Here is a 21203-nt window from a genome sequence, read left to right on the forward strand (position 1 = left end):
TTGTGTGTGCGTGTACATGCTCCTCCGTCTGATAATTTCTTTGTGGATTGCTTTGATCAAATTTGTTTGTCCAATAAATTAACTTGGTGAAAGCTAATGTGAGTCTGTTTGCCCGTATCATAATCTACTGATTTGGAAAGATGCCATCTCATTGTTTTTAGTTTTGTTGTAGTTATAGTATTTGTTGTTGTTGTCGCATTTGTTGTTGTTGTTATTGTTGTTTCTATTGTTATTTTTTGGTTAAAGATAGAAATTTTTTTCTCAAAATATTAAGCTTTAAATGCTAGATGTTATTTTTACAATCTTTTGTTTTTGGAAAAAATATTTTGTAAAGTTTCACAACAATGATGTATTGGTTAAGACGCCCGGAACTGTTTGTTACAACGAGTGAGTTCAAATGGAAAGAAATCTCCGCCTATCACACGCGCGTCTGTTTGTTGTCGATACCTCTAAAATATAGTAAAGAGAAAAAATAGTTCACAAAGATAAAAATAAATAAAATAAAGACGACAATCGTATAAAAAAAACTTTACAATGTGCATCAGAAGTAATCAGACACTTAAGTGCTCAACCTTTTCAAATGTAAACATTCCAAGTACAGTTTGCTCGAGTAGGTACATATGAAGATAATTGCATGCGTTAAACATAATACCGTTATTGTGAATGTTTAACGTTTAATTCACCACTCAATATGTTCTTGCGGTTTGAAATAACTGCTGAATTTTAGAAGCATCAGTAACATGATATCTTTTGAGAAACAAATTTATTTAAAATAATCATAGAAACTAATTTGTCATGATTTCCATGTGAAAATTGTTAATCTTTATGACACAACCTCAATTTTTCATTGTTTTGAAGGCAGAAACATTTTTTCAAAAATTAATAGCAATACATCAACATTTTTTTAAAATGTTACATATTTGTGGGAGAAAAAAACGGTGACATTTGCCAACCAAAGATTTCATCAAGATATAAAATGAACTAGCGTTTTATCTTTGTTTGATTTTATATGATTTCAAGTCAAATTTATACATATATACATACATACATACATACATACATACATACATACATACATACTTACATACATACATACATACATACATACATACATACATACATACATACATACATACATACATACATACATACATACATACATACATACATACATACATACATACATACATACATACATACATACATACATACATACATACATACATACATACATACATACATACATACATACATACATACATACATACATACATACATACATACATACATACATACATACATACATACATACATAGATACATACATACATACATACATACATACATACATACATACATACATACATACATACATACATACATACATACATACATACATACACAAATATAAATTTATATATAATTATATATATATATAATATTTTATATATATAAATATTGTTTTTTAATAATTTATTTATATGAATTATATGAAAATGCAAATTTGTTACAGCAATATGGATATTTTGTTGCGTTTTCCCAGTCAATTTTAAAGTGCGGCAAGCAAATAATCTGATTTGGAATTGGTCAATAAATCTCATATACGTGCACAACATCCAGTTCGTCACATGCAGCACAACAACCCAATTCATTGACATGTAGTCAGCATGGACACATCTGCAGAAAGACTAACACGGCATTGATTCAGCAGAAACTGACTCTATGCTACACATCAATGATTTATTTACGACCAGATTTAGGAAAATGTAGATACAAATAGGCCACACAATCATATATTCGTAACACTGCATACGTGTTTAACCGCATCAAATTCGTATGCATAGAAGAGTGTGTTAGTGAATCTGTACGTTGGACGTGTACCTTGTGAACATCTTACAACGTATCTACATGCCATGCAATCTCTATACGTATCTTGGTTGTCATAAATTTGTATTCCGTGTAATCGCAGCTTTGTATGAACACGAGCGTCTAATTATTATTTGCTTCATGCCCACTGACACGAAACATCATTTCAATGCGACATGCCTGCTTTTAGTAAACTGTTGCCTCCGCATCGCAATTGTCCATTGTTTACTCGATAATAATAAGTTTGACTAATTGTGGCTCAAATAAAAATATTTTCATAGTATAAATGGTTTTTATTCAAATATTTAAAAACTGAAATAACAAAATTTGTATATATGGATTTGTACAAAAATGCTTACAAACTTTTAAAAACCAAACATTAAGTTTCTGATAATATCTTTTATCCCAACCTCCCAACCATAATTGAGAACGTGAACTTAGCGTTCTTGTGTTTTCAAAAAAGTGTTTTCAATACATTATAAAAATTCAATGAAACTAAAATGCAATAAAATAAATCATCTAAAAAAGATCATCCTGTACTTTTTATATTCACTGAGTATTCAAGTCATCCATCGCATTCTTTGACAGATCGGAAACCAACATTTATTCGATGAATCATAGTTGAGTTGTTAATACAAATGTTCATTTGTTTGCGTGTATCCATTATTGCAAGAGTTGATTGAGAGTTTAATTATTTGTTTAAACATTCGTCAAGTGTTTGCTCATCAATCAAAAGTTTGTTCTTTTGTTTTTTCAATTTAACAGACTCGACTGTTTATCGTGCTTCACAGGCTCTGTTGTACCACATGTGCTGTGCAGTGCATCTAATAAATGAAATGTATGCAGGGCAGGCACCCAATAGTTCATTTAGTAATTGAAATATATCCTGTGAGTTGTTCACTATGTTCACTGTTTGAAATTTGGTTACAAAATAAATTACTTTCAAAGTTCAAACTGAAATTTTAAAAAAATTATATATTACGTTTATTTAAAAACTCATCGGGTGCGTAACTTTTCTAAAATTTAGAAATAAAAAATCTAAAAAGTACATCATTTAAACATATTTTCACAGAGTAAATAGAACCAACAAAAAGCTTAAGCGACAAACATGCGAAGAAAACATTTTATATCATTGCGTATCTACATTATTTTTTTACAAAACATTGTGCTTTGTATTGTATTATTAATATTTGTATTCCACATAGTTAACGAGCAATTTGGGGCGTTGTGTGCATCGCAACAATTTCATTTTTGGCATTGGGTTCACTGCATGTGATTTGTCACATTTATTCCAACCTACGTGTTCTGTTCATCATTGCTTTGTCAAGCACGCCTTTTGAAATGTAGAAATATGTTGTGTTCATTGTAAAACAGGAAAAGTTGGCAAATTATTTTGAAATGTTGTTTGGAAATCATTTTTAAACTGCTGCAATGGTGTTTTGACTAGTGCTCACATTTATTTTTGAGTGGAGAAGTTTCTTTGTAAACGGATGAAATAATTTTACGTTAAAACTTGAGAGCCAGTTTGGAACGTTATGTTGGAATCAATGCTAAAAATTATTTGAGGTTAATTGCTAAAAATTAAACATGCTGAAAAATTTTCATTAAATAATATTCACAGCAAAGAATAAACCTGCAACAACACGCAAAAAATTATTAATGTAAACAACATACCAAAAAAAAAGACTTTAAAAAGAACAACAAATGACTGACTCAATTGAAAATCATCTCTTCTGCACAGCAGATGATTCAGATAATGTTGAATAGATCTTCTCTAATGAGCAATTACCTTCGTATGGAAGTAATAACCATACATTAGTAACGTAAGATGGTAACTTAACGGCAGCGTTGTTTTGTTAATTATATGCACTCCACTTCTTCATATCTGGATAACTGGCTATGAACCTGTGTACTTCTGATGCTCATACCAACATGTGAACAAAAATATAAACATATGTTTAGACAAACATGTACACACACAGTCATATACTTAAACATACAACCTTACAGTTAAACATACAATCTTACACTTAAACATACAATCAAAACATAGAAACATAAACTTAAGCCTACATAGAGACACGCGGACACAATAAAACATAGACACAAACGCACATACGTAGAGTTGAACAAAACTATAAATCATGAAATAAAAATAATTAATATGAGAGAAAATTAGAAAAGTAGTTTGTTGATTGATGGATGGCGCGAGGATATGAAAGAATGAAATGAAATTCATGAGAGAATGAGAATAAATGGCAGAGGAAGAGATTAAAATAATAAATTAATGATGATGTTGCGAAGAAAAATGATGACGACAATTAATGATAACGAGTGTTATAAGTAGGAAAAAAATAAATGCAGTAATGAAAACATGATGGTGATGATATAAACGATGATGATGGACAGGAAAGTGAAGATTAAATGGAGTTAATGAGATGAAGATGAAAGAAGATTTTGATGGGAATAATGACAAAAATGATGATGGGTATTAAGATGATGATGATGATAAAAAATAATAGAGATGGTGATGATGATGAAAATGATGATGGGAATGAAGAATTCATTCTTGAAGAAAATTAATGAAGATGAAAAGAAAAGATGAAATGGAGACCTGCAGCACGAAAGAGTTCACGAGATAACGAGGTGGGTGGTGTTAGCATGACTGGGACGAAGCAACATGCAGCGGATAATAAAAACGTCCTATTCGTTTGTGTTTGTGGAGGCATGGTGCCGAGTGTTTGTGTGTTTGTGTGTGTGTGGTGTGTGTGTGTTTGTTTGTGTGTGTGTGTTTGTGTGTGTGTGTGTGTTTGTTTGTGTGTGTGTGTTTGTTTGTTTGTGTGTGTTTGTGTGTGTGGGTGTGTGTGATGCAGGTAACTGAACTCAAAACCTTTTTGTTGTTGTTTTTGATTCTTTTGTTGTTGTTGTTGTTGTTGCTATTTTCATCAATGTTCATTTGAAATATATCACAAAATGGAAATATTATTAGTGTTCATAGATTACCAGATTATAATTAACTGCCAAAACACAACATACATATGTACCCTTTACAATTTAAACAGTATATAAAATAGTTAATTTAAAAATTATAAATTGAATGGTTCCATAAAAAAATAAAACTACGAATTGAAATTAATTGGTTAATATGGCATAGATATAAGTAGAAGTTCAGAGAGCGAATGTAAATCAAACCCTAAAAAATAGCTGTAAATATTTTCATACATAGGTTATATGGATGGTTCAAAAGGTGAGAAAATTATGAAAAACTATCACCATCTCATATTTGTGTATGTGCTGAAATTAAAACTCTCTCACAAAAAAAGTAGTTATTATATTTCAAAAAAAGGCTTGAACGCAAAATTTTTATGTTGGAAAGTTAACAAAACTTTATCAGCAGCAAAAGATCGAGTAAGAACACAACAAATCTTGTAAGGGGTGAAGTAAACGTACCGAGGTGTATACCTATATAAACATCTCGTATATAAGCATGTGATGAATAATCAGATAGAGCAAGATCCAGGGAGCCTTGGAAAGAAATAACAAACAGGGTCAAACACCCCACCACCAAATTGGATTTCAAAGTAAAAGAAAAGCTGATTGAGCTATCGGATTTGTTTATTACTACGATACATGACACGGTTACAAGCGTTTGTATCATGGTTTGGCTAAATGTTGTGTACACGCCCTAGAAAAAAATTGTTCTCGCAATTTATCGGCTCATATTTTTAGAAAATTCAAATTTTTTAGAAATTAGACTTGTGCTCCTGCCTAATTTTATGTTAGTTTTTATATGGGATTGCTTGTGCGCACGGTTTTTTCAACAATTTTTTGCTTAACTGAGCGTGAATACTATTAAATTATCTTTATAATGCATGATGCTTTTTGCGTTTGTTTTGCTTAGAGCCTTGTGGGTTTTACCGCAACATATTCATGGTTTGTTTATATACAGCGCTACCAGTGTATGTATGACATTTGCATTTTTGAATGATGTTTTCATTTTTTACGAAAACTTTTATCTATGCGAAACTATTTAATATTTTGCTGGGCATCAAAAAACTTATTGTTTAAAATTCAGGAAGTTTGTTTACAGATTTTTGAATTGAAGTAAAAAAAAGCTCTCAACGAACGCCGCCACAAACCAAACCAACAAACACGGCTTAATATTGTATTGACTGAGCCCGTGAGATCCACAAAGACAAGATCAATGGCACGATTGCTCGCTTAATTATGTACTCCTATTTATTTAAATAAACGTTACCAGCAATGGCGATAATTCATGATGAGTGCCATTAAACGCGATGGTTCTAGCAAATGATGAAATATAGATGATTGTTAATTATTAATTTTATATTTTGTTTTAAATTCAACATTATTGTCATTTTTCAAAACTTCTTACTGTGTTTATGCCTTGCATGTTATACCAACCTCGGCATTATCTGCCAGATTTCGAATTTCAGAAATCTCAGATAATATCAAAAATTTCAGATTTCTTCACGAATTTTCACAGAATAAAAAAATAATGGTAGACAATTACGAAAACGACCTGACCAAGTGACCATCCTGACATGAATATGTTTGCCATTTGAAAAAAAAAAACACATTTACATTTTCTAAATAAAAAGTATTTTACCAAAACATTAGTAATACTGTATTTGTAGTTTTATTTTAATGAATCAGTTATTCCGTTAACCATACAGGTTTATTGCCATTATATTCCCATTGAAGGCGCACATGATTTGCAGTCGGAAACGCATCTTTCCCGTCATCTTCATCGTCTGGTTCTTCTCATTCCTCAGTTCCTCACCAATCATCATCTACAATGTTCTCACACCTCCCATGCCACCTTCCTTCGTTTCCAGGTGTCAAATAATTATCCCTGGACAGTACGGAATGGCACTGTATAAGCTTCTTGAAATGATAATATTCTTCTTTTTTCCAGTCTTCTTGCAAATTTTTCTTTATGGTATAGTAGCCAAAAAGTAAGTACAAATTTAAATTAAAAATTTTAATTTAATAGGTTCTCATTCTTTCATATTATTTATCCGAACATTGAAATCTTATTTAAATTTCAGTAAACAAACAACAATGAAAGTTATAATTAACGTTCTTAAAACAAATGAAACAAAATCAATAAAATCATTATTTCGAATTAAATGACGTAGATGTTATAAATAAATCCGCAGATTGTACACTAGCTCGATGGCGCTGCACAAAACACCTCGGATCATCATAAACCCAGACCAACGTAATCCGAGTTTTTCTCTATTGAACAAAGCAACCACATCCTTCACTATGGCAACTCTGCCAAACGCCAATTCAGCTGATAGCAAGCACCGGTTGTCGGCATTTGAACTCGCGAAGGCTCCATCAGTGGGATCCTTGAGCACTTCGAGCAACTGTAACTTTTCAACGACTTTTGGGAAAAAGAAAAAAATTCCCGAAACAATTAAATCGAGGAAAGAAGTCATAAAAATGCTGGTTGCCAGCGTTCTCATATATTTTTTCAGCTATCTACCTCAACAGGTTATTTTTCAATATTTTAAAAACTAAATAAATAAAGACTTGAAAAATTAATTTTCGTCACAAAATTAGAACCAAAATTTTTCGATTAATTATGTTAATAACTACAACATATTACTCCATCTAAAAAGGTTCTGTCACTTCACAAAATGGCAACTGGAAACGACTTAAAGGTTTCTTGGTCCTACTTCGTTTTTGCCATGACACTCTCATATGTCAATTCGGCTTCAAATCCAGTACTCTACGCTATTTTCAGTCAAAAGTTTAGATCCAAGTTCAAACTCCTTCTGACGTGTAGAAAAGGTGTCACTACGTCAAACAACTGTGTGACCAACATTCACAGCATTAACACAACCATAAGTAGAAGGAGTACATCAGCTGGCTTGCCGAACGTGGCTTCTAATACGATGGGATCTAATATGACATTGGATAAAAATTATTTTGCAAACGCTCATTACGGACAGTCGGTTTCGACGGCACAGTAGTCAATCAAAAATTTTATTGAATGAATATCATGTTGGGAATAACGATTGCAATTGTAATTCCATTTCATTATGTTAGTGTTTGTATATTCAACGATGTTTTGCTGAAAATTTGTTGATATGAACTAACAGCGGGTCAGTATATAAAATACAAATTTAAAAAAAAAACAAGGCCATCGATAACGGGTGAAGAATAAAAAGGCTGTCCAGTGAACAAATATCCATCGATCAAACTGAGCCATAGATAGAAGGTTACGTACGACCAGCTGCGACGCGGTTCCAGTACATGTAGCACATTCATTACGCTCGCTTGCCGCTCATATTTCCGTATTTTAAGAAAAAACAAATTTTTTATCAGCTTTCATTTCTTAAGCAAAATATTATCAGACTAAAACAGAAAAGTATGACATAAAAGCATTAATAAAAAATCGCAATTTGAGTTAAGTTTAGAAAATTTTACTCGGGAAACATGGAAAAAATTCTCAAGATTTCCTCAAAGAATCAGTTGCGTTAAATCGTTTCAACACACCAAATCATTTGCCAAGCGATATTAACATATATACAAATGAAAGTTTGATTCGTCCGCTTTTATTATTTCACCAGATCCGTGATTAATGTAGTGATATCTTCAACTATACCACCAAAATAACACGTGCAGAGGAACTGAAGAGGAAATAAAACTGGCTAAAAGCTTCATCGCAAAAAGAAATTATTTTTAAACTATTGTAGACTGAAAATGTATGACCGAGAATCCGTTTTTTAATTTTTTCAGGTGTTTCTGTACTGCAGAAAAACGAAATATAAAATCTAAATGATCACGCCATAGCGAATGACTACTGAAAATGTTTGCATTGTGTTATATGTTTTGAAGAACGCTTAGGTGTATGGAAAATTAACAAATAAACAATGCCGTCAACTTCAATTATCGATATCTTTCTATCTGAGGCTAAATGGTGCTAGGAGTCGGACCATGAAACCATTTTTAATTATTTTCGCTTTGTAGTCATTAAATCGGCACTTTGTTTGAAAAAGTTTCTAAAATCTTCAATTTTAACGAACGTAGCAATCATGAATAACAATTTGTAGTATAAACAATGAATCCAAACGTAGAAAAACTTTTAAATAAAACACGTAAATTTAAATAGAAACTGCTTACTCAAAAACCTCAAAACACAAAATGAGATTTAAATTCTATTATAAAAGCAGTTGAGTATATATATATATATATATATATATATATATATATATTCAACACAGAATAAATGTACGTAACTGTGGAAACCATGGATCCATGGTGGAAACGTCAAAATGTGGTGTGTGGAAAGTATGCAAGGAACGAAAAAATAATGACTTCGTGTACTGCTGATTATTATCCATAAGCATCCCAATGCACTGGACAAATAAATCTATAAAGATTAATAAACGAACGCAATAACAATATATAAAAAAAAACAATATAAATAAATATAAATATTCATGCATACATAAATAAACATAAGTATAAAGAAATGTGTGTGTGTGCATATTAGATGATAATTTGTTAATTACACAAGACAGTATATAATAAGCACAGGACATGATCAGAGGTAAAAAAATAATATCAAATTAAACATTAGGTCGGGTAATTAATAGCTGGCAAAACGTGTTGACTATGGCTATAACGAAATTTCTATTAGTTTCAATTTTAAGACTTAAATTTCGATGAATAACAATGATGGAATGAAGAGTGAATCGATAAATCAAACGACTTAATTTTTCATCATAGTAAATCGTTCTAATAATAATTACTACCAAACTAATTACAAAACTACATTCTAAAATATCATAATACTATGATCTATTATGATCACGATGAACTTAATAACGGCGACTAGATAAATGAGAAGCAAGAGGACGAGAAAAGAAGAGAAAAAGAGATGATGAGAAAAAGAGAGCAAAGGAGAAAATAATAACAATACAAACTAGTATTTTAAGAAAAACAAGCTGCAAAGTGTGATAACTATTTCTCAATACACAGATCTCTTATATGTAGGCAAATGAACAAACTATTATATAATACAATATGACTAAATAAAAAGATAAGAACAATGACTGATGACATTAAGTAATGCAGCATATAAAGGATTTTATCAATTTTTACAAGACATTTTTAAAAATTATGAAAATAGTTTTAGATTTGACAATTATTTTTAAACAATAAGTAGAAACAAAAAAAATTGTCTTATTCAATATAGGAAAAAATTTCTATTGGAAACAAACCTGAACCGACCAATCAGTAATAACGAAAGAACAAAAAATTATTGCACAAAATATTATTTGACCAATTAGCGACTTATTCAAAACGATTATGACAACTGGAATTTTAAGTTTGATCCTAAAATGGTAAGATAACCACCAACAATCACCTAATCAATCAACAATGGAATAAAACAAAATTACAAAAAGATAGAAAAAACGTGGAATCAAAGGTAAATGGAATTGATGTGATGAAATTATTCTGAAATAAATCAGTTCCATTCGAAGAAAGATTTAGAAAAAAAATTTTAAATTGCCTTACATTCTATTCGCAATATATGGAATCATATCGATTGAAACGTACACCAATTCAAATTGATCACCTATTTTAAGAATATTAAAAAGAGGTTCATAATTTAAGTAGAAAATTAATTAATTATACACCAATTCAAATTGATTACCTATTTTAAGAATATTAAAAAGAGGTTCATAATTTAAGTAGAAAATTAATTAATTATACTGGAATATCCATGCAATATGATAACTATTAACAATTTGATTAATTACTTAGCCTCAGATCATGATTAGAATGTTGCAATTTGTTATAAACAAATATAATGTTCAATAACATGCTCTTTTGAAGAATAACACAAGATTAACATAAATCACGCACAGATTAAATAACACTAGTAACAATAACAACAAAAACAACAAAACAAACATCAATAATAATAATAACAACAACAACAATAATAATAACAACAATAATAATTTCTATAATAAATTATTAATTAGATTTATATACTAATAATACAATTCAGTTGGAGAATACTGCTCCTTAGACTTCACTCTATCCATTATTTATTCCTGCAAATATTTAAATAAATGAATAAATTTTTTTTAATTATAAGTGAAAAGAGCAATCATTACAGCAACGCAGGACAGAAAATTACATAAGTAGAAAAAAATTTTGAACAAACATAGAAATGAGCATATACTGCTAATTATATAATTGCTGAATAATCTATCTACTTAACATGTGAACTTTAGATAACATAACATAACACAACATAACATAACATAACAGGGTTTAAAGTGGTTCAGAAGATTAGAGCCTGTGTGAGAACCACTGCGAGATAAGTGTTGTTAATATCCTAATTTTCCTAGCTTGATCTTGAAACTGTTGATTGATTCAGCGGTGACCGTCTCATCGCCCAGATCATTCCAGGTGCTTACCGCTCTACTGCTGAAGAATCTTCCAATTTTTTGAGAGCTTATATCTGTGGCCTTGTAATCCTATTCTATTCTTCAGTTAAACAAATCTGGTAAACAGTGTTTCTTCTTTCTTGGCAATCAATTTTTATGCCTGCCTCTGCATCTTCTTGTTTCCAGTGTTGTCAATCCACATTCCTTCAATCTATCTTTGTATTCAAGATTTTAAGCCTTCCTTGATAATCTTTGTTGCTCTCTGCAGCACTTTCTCCAAAATGTCTTTGTCCTTTTGCAGATCTGGGCTACAAACTTGAGCCCAGAAATCAAGATGGGGTCAAACTAAGGTTTTGTACAGATTTAGAATGATTGACTTCTCCCTGCAGACCACAATTCTTTTAATAAATCCAAGTATTTGATATAACAGTTTATATAATAAACAAAAATTTTGATAAATTGCAAAAAAATTAAATTATCTTGGTTAAGTGATTAAAATATATTTAAAATTCACAGATCCATTTAAAATTGAATTTGTACAAAGAAAAAAAATTAATTTCCTAATATTTTTAATCAAATAATTTACGAAACCAATCTAAATTTCAGCAGATAAAAATTTAATTAGCAAAACATTATCCTAAGCATTCCTGGAGTTCACACTGATCATTTTATATAAATATTATATTGGTTTATGATAGAAAAAAATTCGAAAAATGAACCAACATGCTTGTAACTATCTTCAACAACAGCAGCAGTAGAAGGAGAAATGAAATAATGGATAACTAGCTGATCAAATGTTTTGTATCTCCTGGAAAGCAGCATCAAACTCTTCCCTCAACTTCTTGTTTTCTTCTCGTGACAACAGCAACTCCTCTGTTCAAAAAAAGTTCAATCTGGTGTTAGTAAACTTCAACCAGATGATTTTTTACATGCAAATCTGCACATTATCACAATTTTTAATTCACTTCGCATAAAATGTTCAGTGTTCAGAAAATGCATGTCCTCGATATTAACAAATAAAAAGCGAAAAAATTACTTAATTCTAATTTGATCATTAGTTAAATAAAAGTCCAACATGAAATATAGTGAAAACTTCGTACTAGAAACATACCCGACTACCAAAACTATAAAACTACCAAAAGAGTTGAGTCATATTAAAAAATAAATCTTAAATGTTAAACATTAAGACTGATATTTATAGAATCAAAGACAAAAGAAAAGTCATTTATGAAAAAATTGAAATCAAACAAGATAAATGATGAGAACAGAGCAACAATAATATCTACCTTCCAATCTATCAACTTCTCTCTGCAGTTTTCCAGCATTTCTTTCCATTTCAGCTGACTTTCCTTCAGCCTAAGAATTAAAATATTAATATAAATTGTAAAAAAAAACTCTTCATAAACGAGAAACAAATTATTTAGAATGGGTCAGATGATTAAGATATCCTTGACTCACATTTGTTTGGAAACAAAATTTTGTTGGCCAACATTAAACAAAAATAACAATTAAAAAATGAAGATATGGGATAATGGTGATTAAATATAAGAGGCAGTATGGGCTGGTGTAATGGTTAAAATGCCTGGCATTGCTGTTGCAATGAGTCGATTCGAACCCTATAAATGTAGTGAGATGCATTGTTTTAAATATCTTCTTAAGCACTGTTGTATTTACTGTTGATACAATTTTGAAAAATAGAAAAGAGAGAATTATAAAAGAAACATGTCACAGAAAAAACAAAATATAATAAAAAAAATAATAAAAATAAAAGATGACAAAAAGAGGAATCAACCTCCTTGAGACGGGAGGTCAGCTCTTTGATTGTTCCTTCATACGTGTCCTCTTTCTTTGAGGCCTTCATTAAGGAACAAATATTTCATTCAACATGAATTATTATTAAAATTAAAAATGATGTTAAGACTGGATTTCACCTAAATTTAAAATATTACTTAAAATTTAACTAAAATTAACATAATCTGAATATGATCTGTTAAAATAAACTTGTATTGCTAAATAAGCGTAGAACCTAACAGAAAATTTGACAAAAAAAATGTAAGTACATGAGTTTGTGTATGAGCATTGGCTTAAGGACATGTGTGTGTGTGTGTGTGTGAGTGTGTTGTATATGCGTGTGTGTGTGTGTGCGTGAAATGTGTTAGGAATCTCACCTAAAAACGAAAAAAAACCTGTGAAAATTTTTCCATGCTACTAATCAATATGTTTATCTCGAATATGTAAAACAATTTTTTGTGCTGATTTAATGTAACCAGAAAAAATTTAATTTGAAAAAATATCATTAAATGAAAGTATTATTCATTATATCAGTGCAAATCATGAAATTTTATTCGCTTCAAGTAGAAAATCATGATGATCATATGAAACTGAATTAAACTTATCCATTAAAATCCCACATATTCCAAAACATCAGTAACAAATAAAACACAATAATAATGCTAGATGTAAAAATTAAATATATCCAAAAAAAATCACTATAATGACATCATTTTAGAAAAACAAAACATTGAATTACTCTGACACAAGTATTATTTAATAGTAGGTACTGTTTGCAATAGGTAGAAAGAAACAAACCAACCTTGGATTCACTAATTTCCAGAGATTTGAGAGTGGTTGAAATGAGATGCACCTCTGTATCCAATGTCTTTACACGCCTGTGACAATGGAAGTCATATGAGTATTGCCAGAAAAATATATCAGGTTTGTGAATCATTTGAATAATGAAGTGTTTAAATGAATGAATGAAACTAATGAAACAAATGAATTAATGGATGAATGAATTAATTAATTAAACAAAGGATGAATGGAACATACGTCTCGGCAGCAATCGCTCTTTCTTCAGCTCTGTCCAGTTCAGTTTCACAAATTGTCAACTTCCTTGACACCTAATTTACAAGTTAATTTTTTATTAAATTTTAGGTTTATCAAGATTTTGTCAACTCCATAACAATATAATGCATGCGTTATTAATTACAGCTGTTAATATTGCTAAAGATAAATACAATAATATTATTACAGTATCACGTTTAATTTACATATTTAAACAATTGGTTAGTTTTCGCATGCTAATCTTTTAATGAAATAATAATTTATGATTCATACATGCAGCCTACTACTTCATTAGAATATAAAATTTTATTGTGGGCAAGATTGTTCATGTAATGATTCTATATGAACGAACAGGTACATACACCAATGAATAAACATAAACATTTCAGTGTACTTAATTTTCAACTTAATGTAAACTCTGTCTCAATATAAAATTCAAATAATAATGATGAAAAAATTCAATTATACTATTAATCACAAGAGTTTATGTTAATCTCATCACACATAACATCAACAATGTATTCATGTGATGCCATGTTTGGACAATTTTACATCTGTTTTCAATCAATCAATCAATCTTCGTTTTGCGTCCAGAGACCCGGTTTCCTGAGGTAGGACATTCCCGAGGTAGGATGTTTACATCCGTTTTCAGCTCAGTAAAATTCTCACATGTGATTGTTTATCATGGCCAACCCAACCAACATTCAACTATTAACATCTTTAAACCGTTTAGGTATAGGAAGAGCAATCCTAAACACTCATTAATTTTATTCCAATGCTATTATTGTCTAGCTGAATATAAGTCAAGTTTAACATGGAAAAAAACGAATGAGACATACATCTTCATATTTCTTCTCAGCATCCTCACAAGAAGCTTTCGACTCCTTCAACCACTGCTCCAACTTGAGCATCTTCTCATCATCCATGTTCTGTCGAGATTCTAAGGCCTTTCGAGCTCTTCAAACAAATTTGAATCAATGGTTAGAAATGGAATCTACTCAAAATATAAAATAACTGCGTATATATCACAGAATTTACATAAATAAAACGTTTTATGATAAAAATAAATAGGTATATAAAACCAATTAGTATTGAAAAATATTTATTATTTATTATACTTGAAACTGTATATAATAAAGAATCTAAAAAATCCTCCAGAATAAATACAAATAGCAAGGAGAAAACCAAATTTTAACACTACCCACCTTTCATTTTCATCAGAGGTTTTGCTGAGTTCTAATATTTTTTCATTGGTGGATTGTAGTTGAGTCTGGATGTGTTCATAATCCTCTTCTATTAATCTGAGCTTCTTGGTTAATGTGCTCAAGTCCTCTTCAGCCTGTATTTTCATCAAAATGAAAGTTCACATCTATATTTTGTACAGGTTTTGCTAGATTTTAGTTAATATAATCTTCAAAGCAAGAAAAAAATTCATAATTTATATCATTTTAATTAAATTATATTATCAGTTTAATTAAACCCTAAGTATAGACTTGGTAATACATTGGTAGTGGTTATTTGTATAAGTATTAGTTAAAAGATTAGAAAAGGGTTTGCCAAATAGAAATAAAAATTCAAGTCATCATCTTATCCCCTAATAATCAAGACTTGGAGGTTTAGACTAAAAACATAAGTAAAACTTAATGCCTTTAAACGTTTTAAAGTTTAAGCTTTTTGCTAAAGGCCTAATTATTAATTTATTATTTATTAATGAATAAAACATAATATATTAAAATTAAATAAATATGAAAATGTTATAATATTCTTATTATAACTTTATTTATTACATTAAATTAAAAATCTTATAATAATAATAACAAATTTAATATTAATATTAACTACTAATATTTTAAATTTAATTTAAGTTAATAAAAAAAAAATAATTTAATAAGTTTTTAGCTGCTAATTGAATAAAAGATTAAAATTAAACTTTATTATGTTATGCTACCGCTACCCAAGTCTAAAGAGTTCATTTTTTTGAGAATAATATTATTCAATCTTTAAAAGTTTAAACTATAAAGTTTGAATTATAGTTTTTTTATATTTTATAAATATAAATTATATTTTATAATGTATGCATATATTCATATTTTGAGACAAGTCAGTCAGACACACAAACTGCAAGCACATTTAAAAAAAAGTTAGTTCACTAAAAATAAAATAATTAGAAACACTTTTGTAATTTGCATATAAAAGATTTATTTATTATACCAAAATTGTCTACTGATTTTAAATTTAAAATAAAAGAACCTTGGCTCTCAATCCCTTCTCCAAATCCAATTCATTGCACTTGGCATCATAGAGATCCTTCGTTTTGTCCATTTCATCTCTGAGACTCTGCATTTTCATCTTCAAAGATGTCAACGCCCCTCCAGATGATGCAGTCGGTGTGGCCATTCTGTAAAATTCAAAATATTTTCCACGAAAATTTGCCGAGAAATTCCTGGTAAGGCGCAACAATTGTCCGATCAGCCGCCGTCAATTTTCCGGATTGCAGAAGGATGTTATGACTAATTTCATATGTCAATCATTTACGTAAACTCCGCCTTCTCAGTGATACATTCAACTAAACGTCGCACTTTTCTGTAATACATTTTATTTTTGAACACAAAATCAGTTATTTAATCAAACGAAAATCAATATTCAAAAGATGAAAACATTGAAACGTTTCTGTAAAAAGTTAGGTTAAAGGAGAGCTCCGTTAGGTTGACTCAAATATTTGATGAAGTGGAATTTGCGGTGATTTGATTCATTCTGGCTAGCTGCTTCGTGGCATCTCCATCCAATGTCACTGCTTTCGGTATCATAATTACTGTAATCATCTCTAGGAACATAACCTGCGCGTTTCATATCTCTGTCCATTTTTTCCAAAGCAGATGCGATGACACCAGTTCTATACCTAACATTGCGCACGGATTCGTGAATATCGCATTTCAATTTCTCCTCATGTTCCTTTCTAACCTCATCGTCTTCCATCTTTTGGTAGAGACAGTCATCGTTTGGCAGTGGCAGGGAACCTCGCATTTGCTTCAAACTTTCCAGCAAGTTCCTCTTGTAGAGATCCTGATATGGCAATCGCTTTCGTTGTTCGACCACTGCGTTCGCCTTCAGAAGATTTTCATGCTGAATAAAAATTATTAGATGTTATAAATGTTTTCAAAAAATTAAATTTTTTTCTTCTGTTTCCTTGCATATGATTAGAAAAAATTTTCCATTAAAGTGGTGGGTTTAGAAGAAATTTCCTACGTTATTATTTGAGTCTTAAAATTTATATTTGTCTGAAATAAAACACAAATTGCTGTAAAATACAACTTTTAACACGAGATCCTGAGACTCTTCATATAAATTTGCATCAACGATTCGTCTGGTTCTATCTAGTTGGTTGCATGGAAATTCTCGTTTGCAATCCAACCAATATTTCTTGTACCATATCAGTCTTTTCTTCTCTTCTCTTTCTATAGCCGTAAATATCTTGAAGTTTATTTCGTAGGGATTCAAGTTAAACCCTTTTCCTAACATGTCGTCTGTTTTGTACTCTTCGTTCTTTAAGTTGCAATTGATTATGAAGTAAATATAAATACGAAAATAACAGAAAAAGTCAAAATTAACGGTGAATATTTTAAATAAACTGCATAGACGTCACAAACATATCAGCGTCTATGGAAAGAACGCTTTAAAGTGAAATGTCCGTAAAGTAAATACATGTAATGGGTGATTTACAAACCAGGATATATAATTTATATTTTAATTTCATAAAGCTTCATTGACCGTGTTCAGATGTTGACTGCGGCTAAACACACCACCGCTTACCATAAAATGATTGTGGAAATTGCAATTCCATTTGCAAACTGGTTCTAATTATTCAGCAACAATACATTCAAAGTTCTGTTTTAATAAGCCGTTACAAATCAAAAGCAAATGTGTTCTGATGAAATATTAAATCTATATAACCTATAATCAGTTATAGAAAGATAATAGAAAGATGAAAAGCAGAAAAAATTGTTTTCCAGTAAGGTGTTACGAGAGATATGTGAAAGGCTAAAAATAAATTACAAAATAAACACGGATTAAACAAAGAAAAACAAAGCTGAGAAAAACAAATTCCTTCTGTTTACCGCATTTAAGGTTGACAGCCCAAAATAGAAGTGCTATTTACAACGCAACGCCCACAACCAGCCAACAAAAAAAAACAACAACAACAACAACATGCAAAACACCCACAATATGCCCTGTGCATGTATGTACGCTCGTCGAATGTACGCAATTTTGTGCACTCTGGTTGGTCTGTTGTGCACTCAGGACAATATGTACGATACGATCCGTACATGCATGCACTCGGGTACGTGACTCCATTGGGATCGGACACATTAGTGAAATATAAATATGCGTATATATATATATATATATATATATATATATATATATATATATATGAAGTTGATTTTAAAACAATATTTTTCAAAAATAATTAGCCATCAAACAATTTTTTAAAATGCCATTAAATCGGAATTATAAAATTTTATCAAGCAAAGATTGTTAATTTTAGTGCAACGATTAATTCGTTTAAAAGTCAGTAATGGTTTCTGCAATGTCGTATATTTAATATTATTCATAAAAACGATAAAGCAAGTGTTCAGTAGGTTCATGCACCTTGTACGCCAATGCAGTTCAAATCAAAACAACTGAGCAGTTTGGATTGTGTGTAAACATTTTAAAAAATTGCATTTTCCTGTACGGGTTTTTTGCCTCAACTTAAACGAGTTGTAAAATCGAAAGGGTTAACAGTGCAAAAATCGATTGAAGATGACCAAAACTGTGAAGACTGTGTTGCTGAAAGTTTTTAAGTAGCAACATATTTTGCTATTTTGAATTCATTTGTTGTTAAAATTTATGAATAATTAAATAATTAAAATGTGTTCCTATCTTTCCGTCGTCATACAATTGTGCGTTATACAAAAAAATACTTCAAAGTGTTTTTGTTGTATAACTCCAAATGCTATATAAAAGAACGTACATAAGTTTGCGTTTATCTCTCACACATCTCCCTCTCTCCTCCTTCTCTCTCCATTATTTCTCCACTTCTTTCCACTTCTGCGCATACAACATGCGTACACTTGTCTTCGTGAGGCTTCAAATGCACGCGAAAAAATCGTTAGCCACCACGATACGTACTGCATTGTTTGGGGTTTCTATCTTCCGGGAAATTTATTTGTCAGTTATCATTACGTGATGCTGAGTAAAAACACTTCTTGATCTCCAAATGTTGCATTTCATTTAAGCTTAAATTTTATCTATATTTTTTCAATGACAAAAACAAATTCACAAACCACCAAATTACTATTTATAAATTTTATAAGCTTTAAACTAGAAACGACAATTAGTTTCGTGGTTCAATAGTTTATATCGCTCTAATGAAAACTGACTTTAGTTAGTTAGTAGAACTGCTTCGTCAGTCATTGAAATGTTGAATTGATGGCACTCTATTTGATGTTACAAGACTCACATTGTCATCGTCATCATCATTATTCTCATTCTCGTCACATTATTTTCATCACCATCATTATTCACCTTGCTGCTCTTTCTAAATCATTCAAAGCTCTTTAAAGATGGACGTTGTCGGCAAATTTGATGAGTTCTACCCAGAGTCAGGTTAAATCAATCGTTATTATATTTTATAAACTTTCAGTTTTTCAATGATTTATTCTATTTTCTCATTTATTTGATTACAAATACGAATAATTTTATAATAAATTAGATGTAATTGCAGGTGGTTATTACTTATTTTTTGAGCATAAATTCCATAAATATTTGAAATCCGCATGGTGTAATAAGCTCAAAAGTTCTAGAAAAAGCTTTTGTTATTATTTTGACAAAAAAAAATTTAAGATCACTTAATTAATTTATTATAAAGTGACATCTTACAATACTTCTATTAAGAACGTTCTGCCAACTAATTCAGTTATACATATTTCAAAATACTGAAAGCTGCTCATCCTTTCTTATCAGCACATTTCTAAGAGATTCTAGAGCGATACAATTTTTCAAATATAAAAAAAAGACAGAAATTTGTTCGAGTACAAGCTTGAATATAAAACTTTTTAACTTTTAAAATTTTAAATATTTCACGAAATATTTTGCCTAGGTGCGTAAATAACAATTTTTATTTTCTCAGAACTTTCATCGCTCATGTTTTTTTCCCAAGACTTAATTATTCTCGGAACTTTCAGGCACGCTTTTATCTTAAAATTTATATCCGCAAAATTTTCCATAACTTTAAAAGCAAATTCTTCCCATAAACACTTATACAACAACATTTCAAACAACAACAATGTAACAGAAATACATAGTTATTGTTTTGATCTAAACACACATTACCACACAACAAAACGCATCAGCCAACAGATTAGCGTTACACACAATAGCGGCTTCTGACGTGGTATGTTAGTTTTTGTATCAATGCAATGTTCTAAATTTCTGTTTTTTTCTTTTTTGGCTATTTTAAAATCTTAAATGTAAGAAGAGACAACTTGCAAAATAATATAAAATTGGAACGTAAAGATTAATTTCGTGCTATTTTTATATAGCTTATTAAAAACGCTCAGCCCTAATGCCAATAGTTCCCTATAACTTTCATTGTTATTTATATTTAAACAGTTACAGAATTAAACTTACCCAAATTATATTTTTTTTAATAATAATTGTTACAATCAGCATTTCATCATCAACATCACATTTATAAAGGTAGCACAATTCATTCCTCTATCGTTCGTTGCGTCTGGATCGATACGTAAACACTCACAGCTTTCATACTCCAAACTCCAGTTTACACATTATACGGGCTAGATGTCGCATGTAACAGGCCATTGTTGTATAAGTGTATGTTTTTATTTATGCATATGTAATATAAATATAATATTTTACATTGTTGTTGTTTAAAATTTTAAATATTATTTTATTTTAAAGCATGGTTAAAATATTTCACATTGTAATAACCACTGTTGCTACATTAGTTATTAGACGTATTTATTGGTTCAGTTTTTTACTTACTATT

The 21203-nt window shown here is 30.1% G+C and overlaps 3 protein-coding genes across 3 annotated transcripts; 1 reads left to right on the plus strand and 2 right to left on the minus strand.

The window, feature by feature from the left end:
• Window positions 1–6384: 6384 nt before the first annotated feature.
• On the plus strand, window positions 6385–7870 carry HELRODRAFT_159354 (hypothetical protein; the record flags this gene model as incomplete). Its single annotated transcript, XM_009011242.1, has 4 exons — window positions 6385–6416; window positions 6563–6844; window positions 7049–7388; window positions 7517–7870. The coding sequence occupies 4 exons, from the start codon at window positions 6385–6387 to the stop codon at window positions 7868–7870; spliced, it is 1008 nt and encodes a 335-aa protein (XP_009009490.1).
• A 4228-nt stretch (window positions 7871–12098) lies between these two features.
• Window positions 12099–16549, minus strand: HELRODRAFT_63446 (hypothetical protein; the record flags this gene model as incomplete). Its single annotated transcript, XM_009011243.1, has 8 exons — window positions 12099–12181; window positions 12595–12664; window positions 13101–13163; window positions 13902–13977; window positions 14138–14208; window positions 14992–15109; window positions 15358–15491; window positions 16403–16549. The coding sequence occupies 8 exons, from the start codon at window positions 16547–16549 to the stop codon at window positions 12099–12101; spliced, it is 762 nt and encodes a 253-aa protein (XP_009009491.1).
• A 288-nt stretch (window positions 16550–16837) lies between these two features.
• HELRODRAFT_159356 (hypothetical protein) lies at window positions 16838–17671 on the minus strand (the record flags this gene model as incomplete). The annotated part of the gene is made up of 2 exons (XM_009011244.1): window positions 16838–17275; window positions 17465–17671. The coding sequence occupies 2 exons, from the start codon at window positions 17669–17671 to the stop codon at window positions 16838–16840; spliced, it is 645 nt and encodes a 214-aa protein (XP_009009492.1).
• Window positions 17672–21203: the final 3532 nt, after the last annotated feature.

Source organism: Helobdella robusta (assembly GCF_000326865.2).
Source record: "Helobdella robusta unplaced genomic scaffold HELROscaffold_1, whole genome shotgun sequence".
In the NCBI taxonomy this organism is placed as follows: Eukaryota; Metazoa; Annelida; class Clitellata; order Rhynchobdellida; family Glossiphoniidae; genus Helobdella; species Helobdella robusta.